General features: G+C 40.7%; 1 protein-coding gene across 1 annotated transcript; it reads left to right on the top strand.

Moving 5' to 3' along the window:
- Positions 1–1,284: 1,284 nt before the first annotated feature.
- Positions 1,285–8,145, top strand: LOC149068050 (cuticle protein 10.9-like). Its single transcript, XM_089251779.1, has 4 exons — positions 1,285–1,389; positions 6,085–6,213; positions 6,312–6,473; positions 7,582–8,145. Exons 1-4 carry the CDS (start codon positions 1,381–1,383, stop codon positions 7,849–7,851), a joined length of 570 nt encoding a protein of 189 aa, XP_089107905.1. The 5' UTR covers positions 1,285–1,380; the 3' UTR covers positions 7,852–8,145.
- Positions 8,146–10,952: the final 2,807 nt, after the last annotated feature.

The following is a 10,952-nucleotide window of genomic DNA, read 5'->3' as shown; positions in this document are numbered from 1 at the left end:
TCGAATTTTTGTCAGTAATACCTCTCTCTTGCGGACAACATCGGGACAAAAAAAAATTGTCCTTAAAGAAGGGATGACTGTTAATCAGGGCTTTAAAATACATACTTTTATTATACAAAGGGAAAGTTATTATTTGTCCGTAAAAGAGGGGGCGACTGCATCTGAGGGGCGTCTGTTGAGAGGTTTTTTCTGAATTTGACCCATTGCATCTGGATTTCTATCCGTTTTTTTTCTGAATTGCTGTCTATTTTCTCTGAATTTCTGTTAATTTAGTCCGATTTTCTGAATGTTTGTTTCTGAATTTCTGTCATTCTTATTTTTTCTAGAATTTCTGCTTGTTTGTTTTTTCAATTTCAGGCTTTATCTATTCTGAATTTCCACTCTCTCTCTATTGCTCTTTTATTATAACTCCAGCTCAACATTTTCTCAATTTGCCCCTCTCAACCCTTAATTTTTGCTTCCGGCGTCTCTGGAAAACATCTAAGTATAGACACAAACATAAACCAAGATTCTGGAAAAGTTTCCCTTAAGATGGCCGAAAGTTTTACCCCAAGTGCGAAATTCGCCCGAATCAGTAATAGCCTCCAATTTTAGAATATTGTTTACGAATGCAGCACCAATTATAAAACTGCATGTATAAAGGGCCGTTTCGTGGGCAGGCACTTCACGGTAAACGAAACGATTACAGCAAAGTTAAGCAGACAAAGGCTAACTAAACTAATCGGTCTATGAATATGCAGGAACGTATTCGAAGCTAATTGCGGAACGACTTCGAATACAATCGATGCCTACGATTTGGTACCCTTCACGAGCAGTTCGTTAGTCCTCCTATGAATAACTCTAATTCCCACCTCATTAATTTTAATAAACTCGGAGCAACGACTGGAATATATAGTTTGGTTTCCCAATTTGGTAGTACCCGTTATCCTTTTGTCGAGAGGAATGTCGTGAAAGTCCTTAACCTTCACTGACCGCCAAGTCTTGTGTGAATCAGAAGAAAGATAACGATCATCTCGCACAGAAACAATGTGTCTGCCACACCATTATAAAGACCAGTTTCTTTTTTAAGATTTTAAGATGATGGCGGTAGGTTGCCAATTAGAGTAACGTTTCATCAACAACAACAGCGATGAAGGTTGTACCATTTTCTTTTTTCTGCTTTGAAGATTTACACGCGAGGAGAGAGGGAAAAGACCTTCGATGGATCGAATTATAAGCCGTGTCATCTTCGAAGTCCATTATCGGTCTGTTTTTTTAGTAGGTCAGTTGTAACACTATATAAAGTTTTCGACGACGTCATTAACCGCGAGTTATGTCCACCATCAGACGACAAGACGAAAGAGCCATCGAGTGTTAGCGTCCACGGTTTCTTTTTCGGATATGTACAGGGTAAGTTTCGATTGCCAATTGTTTCTATTTGTAATTGCTATCGCCGATATTTTGGTAATTTTAACGAAACTAACAACGGTTCCCTATAAAGGAGCGAAGGAACGAATCCTTCCCCCAACCCCCGGAACATTTTAATTGGATTAATTTTAATTCATTTATCTTAGATTTACATTACACTGACCACGATCCTAAAAGCTTTTTGCTCGGAGTGCCACTCAATCCATGCCCTTGTTGGCTTTTTATCTTTATCAAAAGCCTTTTGAAAATCAATCTGCATATCAAGCTGTTTCTGTTTGTACTCGCGACTGACATCAAATTACAGGTATGTCCCTTTTCTGTCCTTTTTCTAACGCTTCTAAAAAATTCCAGAACTTACCTGACCACTTTTTCACTAATTGGAAAGAAGAACCTTACCCAGGCCATTTTAAAGAAATTCAAACTGATGGGGGCCATTTTGGAAAAAGGGCATTCAACAGTGTTGTAGGAGTCATAAACATTGACACACACAGAAAAGGTCATAGCCCACGAGTAAAATTTTTTCTTTTTTCCTGGTGGGGAAAAAACCCACCACTTAAAGCATAGTTTTCCAAACTTTTTGTTTCATCGCCCCCTTCTTCAGAGAAAAATTTTCTCGTATCGACCCCCAACTCAGGCGTACCTATAAGATCCTATGTTATACCCTAGTTTCTATCACCCCCACCCCCCGGACCTTTCCATCTCCCACCAGGAAGTGATATTGCCCACTTTGGGAAACACTGACTTAAAGTGTTAAAAAAAAAAACATGTCTCAAAACTCTTGTCTCAATTTCGCGGCTGAAACTTTTAGAGTTGCGAGGACCGCCTTGAATCGTTTCGAAATTTAGTTTAAAATGTAATGAATCACGTAAAACGAGTTTTCCTGCCATGGGGAGCTTTAAGGGCCGGCCCGTAAAGCACCTCAGGAGCTGGGGGCATGAGCGTTTCACATTTTGAGTGGCTTTTAAATTTATTTAAATTTTTTGTGATCTTGTGTTACGATTCCATTTTGAGAGGTTCGGGAGTTAAGTCGTATTAATGTGTGTGTGAAGATCATTTTCTATTATTATTATTTATTTTTTTAAAAGTTATTAACATCTGAATTTGTCCAATTAAGGTACTTGTCGGGGTAAATGGAATCCAATATGATTTCTGCAATTCCATTACCTTCCGGGAACGGTCTCTGGAGCAATGTTTTTCCTTTTTGTACTTTGTTTCTTCAGTAAGAATGTGCTTGACGAAGAATGTGACTTTAACACATTTGGAGAAATTAGGTTTTTGATCACGTTGATATCAGTTAGTTCTTTCCATTTCAATTATTACTTCGAGTGCGAATTGGCCTAATATTTAATTTATTTTAATATAATTAAGATATCAAAGAAAAAGTATGAATTTTTTAAGAGGTTTACACTTCCCCACGTTTTTCCTGAGCTGGGACAAATGGATCCAACAAATTTACGGTAACCCTCCAGTACCTACTTGCACTGGCTTTGTCAACTACTTTACCTCACACCAACTCCGGTCATATCGCCAATTCACTACCGTTGAAGTTGGGTGGGAAACGAAGGTGCCATCTACCGGCGGTCACCCCAGGCTCCATAGGTAAAAGAAGTTGTTTTCTATGTTTTTCCCCCAGATCGAACCCGTTGACTCTGACGGCAACCTTCATAGTGGAAGAAGAGCATCTTACTACTTCACGACTCAGACGCGACGATTTTATAAATTGTGGCACGAAACTGAAGAAAGAGGAAAAACTCGGCAGAGATGAATTTTCTTCCTAAATCATCATCATCATCTCCAGGTATAACTAGTCTTCCGAAAATCTTGTATTAACAAGTGGAGAGGACATCTTTCTCTACATAAAATATGTCGCCATCTGGTGGCCCTGATGTCATTTAGGAGTTATTCGTTTATTGCTGCCGTCGTCCATTGCACGGAGCTATTCAGCATTTATACGCTCCAAAGAAGGAATATTCCCTCTGTTTTCATATCTTAGGGCAGTGCTGCGCAAACTTTTTGAAGCGCGACCCCCCCTTTTGACCAAAAAATTTATCGGTGACCCCTACAAGGGCTATCCATATGACCCGCGACCCGTAAATGGGCTGACCATATGTCCCAGAAACATCTCCGGGAACACCCCAATTTTTTGCCAGTAAACGTGCTGTTCCTAAAGCCCTTTCGGAACGCTTGTTTCGATCTTGATTAGCCTTCCAAAGATATTCAATTTTTTTTTAAATATCATAATAAATATTTACTTTGTTTTTTGATGTACTTAGTGTCGCTTATGCAAGATGGAAGTGCAAGAGGGTGTATGGTCCTTGATTCTCGTATACAGGGTGATTAAGAAAGAATCGTCCGATTTCTACTGAAATCAAGTGATTCTCTCTAAGTCACCCCGTAAAAGGTATTAACTTGATATCGTCCGCCGCATGTCAGAAACACGAATGTACAGTTTTTTTTTTTGATCAGCTGTTTGGATACTTTGTTTTACTATCTGAGTTGTGCCTGATACGCGACACACGTGTGTTTCAATAATGCCCTATTGAAACGCACGTTACAAAACATTTTAGGAAAATAGCTTGAATAGAGTAACATGGGTAGATTAAACATTCAAACATTTCCCACGTTATTTCTTTCTTTTTTTTGCAAGGACATTGCACATTCGTGATTCTGACATGACGGAGTCGATAATATTGATTATTGTTCAAGTAGAATCTCCCACGACCCCGCTAGTTCATTGACGCTTACCCCTCGCGACCCATTTTTCGCTCACCACTGTTTTAGGGGGTAGAGCATTCGTCCGTTAAATGAGAGACCGGGGCTCGAGTACCTGTGGAGGCAGAGATGAGTTTTCTTTCTAAATCATGATCATCTCCAGATATAACTAGTCTTCCGAAAACCTTTTATAAAACTTTTGTTAACGTTTGTGTGAAGGGTAGTAGAGAAATTGTGTCCAAAATTATAGTTAGTTTGACGACTCCTTCTCGATAATATTGGAAATTGTTATCAAAAGGCAATTGGTGAAGTGGATAGACGAGAATATGTTGTATTGTCGGATAATTGGCATGGGTTCAGGAAGGAGAAGTCATGTGTAACTAACCTCTTTTGCTTCTATGATCTCGTGACTAAAGCTTTGGGCACGGGCAAGAATGTCGATGTTGTTTAGCTTGATTTCCAGAAGGCATTCGATCGGGTCCAACATGGTAAACCCTTGTAGCGTTTATACGAGATTGGGATTGGAGGGCAACTTGTTGAATCGTGGTTGAGAATCATCGTCACGACGGGTTATGGTGAACGGGGAGAGGGGGGGGGGATTCTCTGATTGGACAGGTGTTACAAGTGGAGTCCCTCAAGGGCTTACATCTTACATCTTACATCTAATGAAGGAAAGAGCTGTTGCTGAGGGACAAAATCATGTGATTAAAATCATATAGGCCTGCTGGACGGACTTCATAGTCTCTTGGGGCTACATAGTGTATGTATTATATGTGTGTGTGTTTTGTGTCATGTAACATATGTTTGTATTTGTATATTGTAATTTGCTGTTTGTTCGTTTTAATTAAAAAGTGAAAGTGAAGGGTGTGTCCTTGGCCCCATATTTTTTTACTTTTTATCGATAAACTCAACCAGGTTATCGATGGGAATGTTGATGACGTGAAGCTAATGGGGATACTCGGGAATCAAAGCGATAGGGAGTTGCCCCAGGCCCACTAAAACAGGATTGGAACATGGGCAAATGAATGGAGCATGAAGTTTAGCGTTGACAAATGCGTGATCGCTCATTTTGGTTCGAACAACCCATGGTTCTCTTACGAGTTGAATGGCGTCACTATCCCGGATGTAACTAGGGTAACCGATTTTGGAATTGTCATTGACAGGCGGCTTAGGTTTTCTGAACATTGTTTACGTACGGTGGTAGAAAAAACGAATACAATGCTTGGTTTTATTTTCGAAAAGGTCTCTTCGCGTTCTCCTAAAGTGATCCTTTTTCGGGGACTCAGTTTGCCCTGGATTGGAGTATATGCCCGTCAGGTTTCGGAGACACGAGCCCCTCTACAGAGTGACATAGACTTGGTCGAGGGGGTGCAGAGAAGAGCCACGCGTGCTCTTGACGACACACGGTGCTTAAACTATGAACAGAGATTTGATTTTTTTTTTAAATGTTGACATTGGAGGAGCAGATATGATTGAGGTGTTAGAAATTTTCAACGGGATGGATAAAATGGACCACGAGTTATTCACCGTCAATCATCTGCTTCGCCAAGGGGACACCAGTATCGATTGGTAAGAGGTAATTCTAGGTTGCGGTGTCGCAGGGAGTTTTTCCCCTAATAGGGTTGTGAATAAATGGAGTAGCTTAACTACGGCGGTCGTAAATTTTAACACGATTGACACGTTTAAAGATAAGTACGATAGTCATAGTGGGATGAATCGAGAAACTATCCATACTCAGATGAGACAACCATAATTTTTTATGGGCAGTGTATGTTTACATCATAATTATTGGGTTTTTTATTGCTCTTATTGGGTTGCTGTATTTTGATATATATTCGACATCCATATTTTTTTATCAGCATTTTTCTACAGCCACTTCGTTGGGCTTTGTCTTCGCAAAGTCTGTTGTGACCTTCGTATTTGTATTTGTATAAGTCAATGTAATGATCGGTTTTTTTCGTTCAGGTGACTCAACTGTGCGTGCTGCTGTGTGGCTTGGCATGCTGTCACTCTTTCAAGAGGTACATCCTACGTCCCGTGAACGGCCAATATCAGCTGGACAATGAAATCGATCACGAACACGAGATCGAACACGTAAATACTCATAAGTATTTTCTTTTCCATAGAGTATAGTTCTTACAGTGCTTACTGATTTGTCTCATTGCGATTGTATATATATATTTTTGGGATAGAAACCAGTACCTTACCGATTCGGATATGAGATCAAGCACTCGGATGGCAACAGCCAGTACCACAACGAGCACAGCGACGAACACAACGTCAAGAAGGGCTCTTACGGGTACGTGGACGCGCACGGGGTGTACCGCCACGTGGAGTACGTAGCGGATCACGAAGTAAGTTACTGCCTTTGTTCATGCACTTAACTCTCTCAATGGCGATGACCGAGATACCTCGCCCAACTTGATGCCTTGCATTTCGGCAATTACGAGATATTTATATCGCCTCCTTAAAACCTCTTATTTTGGCAATGAAGAGCCCAGATGCTCCGTAAAGCAGGCTTCTTCTGGTAACATGTTGTCCATATCCTCAAACCTGTCAGATCCACTGCCAGTGAGCGGAGTCAGCTTTTGCTCAAATTTTGATAACAGAAAGGTACAAAGGTTTCGTCACATGTGAGTGACGAAAGAAATGACTTAGAGCCAGAGGCGTGTTTCCGGGGGGGGGGGTAGGCTGAGTGGGAGCTTATAGGCTAGGGCAGTGGTTCTCAACCTTTAAAAGTCCAAGGCCCGGTTGGTTTCGTTTTTGTGAGTGGAAGCCCGGTCATGCACACAACTAATGCGGAATAAATTGGTAAAAATGAAACGATGAACAGTTCACGACCCGGTTAGACTTATGTCAGGGCCCGGTACCAGGCCGCGGCCCAGCGGTTGAGAAACACTGGCCTAGGGTCGCAAATTTGCGGAATAAGTGGTGAAAGAAATTAGACTATAATGGGAAAAGAGCGGCAAAATTAGCGTTGCCTGTTAGGTTCTCCTTCGTAATCGATGTAGTATCGTATCATTGAACATGGTGGCAGCGGTGGGTTTCGAACCCACGGTGGCACCAATGGTGGCAAAATTATGAATCCAACTCTGGGTGGGAACAGTGATAACTCAAAACTATTTGAAAAGAAAGTTCTAAAAAAATAAATCCATGATTGAGAAGCTCGCAAAGGACAGCGAATTCGAAGATATCGGGGAACCTCGCCAAATTGGCCGGATTTCAAATTGCGGAAAATGCTTGGAATGGATTCTAATCGTAAGTCGAATGGGGAGGGCTGCATTCAGATTTATTGGAAATCCTTTCAAACGGGGGTTATAGCATCTCATCACGCAGTCATTACCCTCAACTGCACAAAGCGGGAATGTTTCAACTCGAATTATGTTTCACATTTTTCGAAGTGGCCTCTCTCATTTTGTTTGTGGAAGACATTGCATTTTAACGCAGTTTTCGATTTCTTAGGGTTTCCGAGTCAAAATCAAGACCAACGAACCCGGTGCATCTGGAGCTCATCCCGCCCACGTGGAAATGAAAGCGGAGCCACCACCGACCCACCTAGCGGATATCTACAAGTACAACAGCGACGGCAGCTACGATTCGTACAAACACGGTAGCGCCAAGCTGTACCAGGGCGGCCAGGATGAAGATTCCGGTCACCACGAGCATAAGCAGATGCACGAATATTCCGTCGATCAGTTCATACCCATCGTGTACAAGAAAAGAGTCAAATGAGATTCCAGATTATGTTCCATCCCCTGCTCCGAATTCTCTTTGCTCATTGAAGTCAGACAGCCTCTCCGATTTTCCCGAATCGGGAGAGAGAGATTTGGTGTCGAACTCACGAGAAAAACGTCTGGCCCCGATGTCCATGCCCGTTGTTGTATGGTAATGTCTGGCTGAACCACAAGTACTTAGATTGTTTTTTTTTTCTATCGATGCACTGTCAATGCTGGGTTGCCATTTTGGTGAATTTTCGAACTGTTTTTCATAGTTATGTCTTTGTGAAATAAACTTTGTGCCAAAGTATTCTGTTTTTGTTTCAATCAATCACATCTAGCAACGCCCGCCAGGCACGGATCCAGAGGAGGGAGGGCAATAGCCCCCCCCCCCCCCATGAGACGAATATAATATCGGAACTTCACATTAATACAAGTCAAGATGGTCATAAAATAACTTTGTCAATGTAAATGGCAAAGAAATTAAAATGTGCTCCCAGATCACTTAAGTGGTCTGAGAATTTGCCATGAGATGAGAATGTGCCCCCAGATCACTTAAGTTATCTTAGAATGTGCCGCGGATTATTTAAAAGATCGTTAAACTACCCATGGGTCTCTTAAAAGGTTTTTTAATGTGACGTGCGGGTAGTTTAAGTGATCCAGGAATGTGCTACGGGTCACTTGAAGAATCTTTAAATGTGTCGGGGTTACTTAAAAGACCTTTAAAAGTATCACGGGGTCATTTGAAAGATGTTTAAATGTGCATAAGTTATCTGAGAATGTGTCGTGGACAAGTTAAGCTAGTGGCGTCGGAGCCACTAGCTTAACTTGGTGCTGTGGGTGCTCGAGCACCCACAGAAATTTGTGGAGCTTGTCTGAGCACCACAGAATTGATTTGAAAATCAAAATTTCCTCCACGAAGCTCAAGATGAGCACCCACAGGTTCGAAACACTTCCAATGCCACTGACTTAAGTGATGTGATCTGCACCAGGGGTCACTTAAAGGGGGAGGGGGGGGGGAAGCAAGGGATGTTCAAATGAAAACTTCTTTTATCACTATGTATTTGTTGCTAAGAATGCTTTAACGGTATTTCATTATCAATATAATAACAATTTCAAGTCTCTTAGCATAAAAAACTTGTTTCGACGAGCTTGGTGCCTTATTTAGACACCAAAAGGCGCCAAACTGGAACGGTCTTTATTTTTTTTTTTGTCCCCTGCGTCTCAAATTTCACTGAAAAGCATCAATTTTTTTTTGCTCTGTAGGCATATATCAATGATTTGTAGCATCCATTTTACTGTGTGATTCTATTTTCATGATAATTTTGGAGGGAAAAAAAACTTTAAAATGATGAAAAATTTGCAAATTTATGCCATAAAAACAGGTTTATATATTTTTTTATCCATTAATGGTTTCTCACAATACAAAATGGAAGCTGCAATTTATTGATATATGCTTAATCGCCCTAAAATGATTGTTCCAGTTCAGTGCCTTTTGGGCGTCTAAATAAGGATATCAAGCTTCTTGAGACTCATATATTCTTTAAACTAAGATACCTGGAATTGTGATTATTAGAGCCCGGAAGTTTAGGCACTAAAAATGGTGGAAATAGGCAGGTAAAAAGCACTGAAAATGCCTAAAATAGACACTAGAAAAGAGCATTTACAGTTTTTGCGAGGAAGAAAAAATAACCAAAAACAAGGGCATTAAGGGTTCAAAAACTAGCTGAAAAATTTATTTCACTTAATAGGTCTATTGTTTCAATTATAGTTTATAATAGCTGCATTATTATCCAAGTTAAATTGATTTCAAGTCCAAAATAAAATGTTACTATAGGGCCACCATTACCAGACGCGGGGTCGGTAGAGATAATAATCTGTGGGCCTCTCTCGAGTGGCGAATGATTCTCGTTTATTTGTCGTATCATTTTAAATAATCATTATCATTTCCATAGTTGAAACATGGCTATCTTTGTCATTGCTATTTTTGTGAAAAGAAAAATAATATATTTTTTTTTATAATACCACGTATTTGGGAGTCTTTCGCGCGTGGGGGGCCCTGCGTGACCGCATCTGTCATACACCCCTGAGGGGGGAACTCCTGCCAATTTAATCGAATACTAAATATGTACGTTTAATAAATAGCTATGGTTGTTAGTGCAAAAAATAAAACACAGGGGCCCCAGAGCCCTATCGGCTCGCTCCTACTCCGCCTTCTATGAGCCATGACGCCGATTCAAGACCTCCTCTTGGAACAATCATCGGTCAGCTATACGCATAAAACGCAGTCCAATGCCTAAGCGAGACATATGAAGCCTGTGTGTGTGGGAAAACAAATTTTTAACTTTCCTCTGCTTTTCTAACACGTTTTGCGTTCGTCTGAAACAGAATCATTCACGTCTAACGCCATCCGTCAAAGCAAAGTTAATGGATGGCAACATCAATCTCTCAGATCACTTAATTGCGCCTAAATGGGGCTGGAAGGGGAGGGCGCTTTCGGATTATAATCAACACTGAGAGTTGGAAAATTTTAAAACGAGCGATTCTTTTGAAGTTTTCAATGCCCAAAATATCCAAGTTTTACAGATTATGGCCTCTGAAGTTCACTAATAAACTTAAAATTATGTTAAAATAGGCATTTATGGCACAAACATTTCAAAAAAAGGCATTTTTACGGAAAAAGTTTGAAAATAGGCATTTCGCCTGAACTTCCGGACTCTAGTTATTATATCGATAATAAAATGTCATTGACGCATTTTCAGCAAGAAATTTCCATATGAAGGCCCCTCGTCGCCTATAAGTGATCAGTTTATATGATCCATTTCGTTCAATTGTACAAAATTAGTTTGAGATCGCGGACCCACATCTGGCCCGCGGGGTCATGAGTTGAGCGGAATGCGTGTATTGATATTTATTCTATTGGCCACAAGAGAAAAAAGTTGAGATCTCGTGGAGAAAAGAAGAAGAGAAGAGAGAGAGAGGAATGGTCAGTCTCGGAGAAGATCTTTTACGTCACTTTCGATCTCGTTTGTTTTTTTGTGCGGATATAATTGCTCGTTGTTTTCTTTGCATCTCTTTTTCTCATGCACAATCAAGCTCTAACGGTTGTGAAACATT

This window comes from Pholcus phalangioides, unplaced genomic scaffold, assembly GCF_987345545.1.
Source record: "Pholcus phalangioides strain wild (caught in Gottingen) unplaced genomic scaffold, Ppha-v1.0 ptg000027l_1, whole genome shotgun sequence".
Classification (NCBI taxonomy): domain Eukaryota; kingdom Metazoa; phylum Arthropoda; class Arachnida; order Araneae; family Pholcidae; genus Pholcus; species Pholcus phalangioides.
This window is presented reverse-complemented; position numbering and strand designations above follow the sequence as displayed.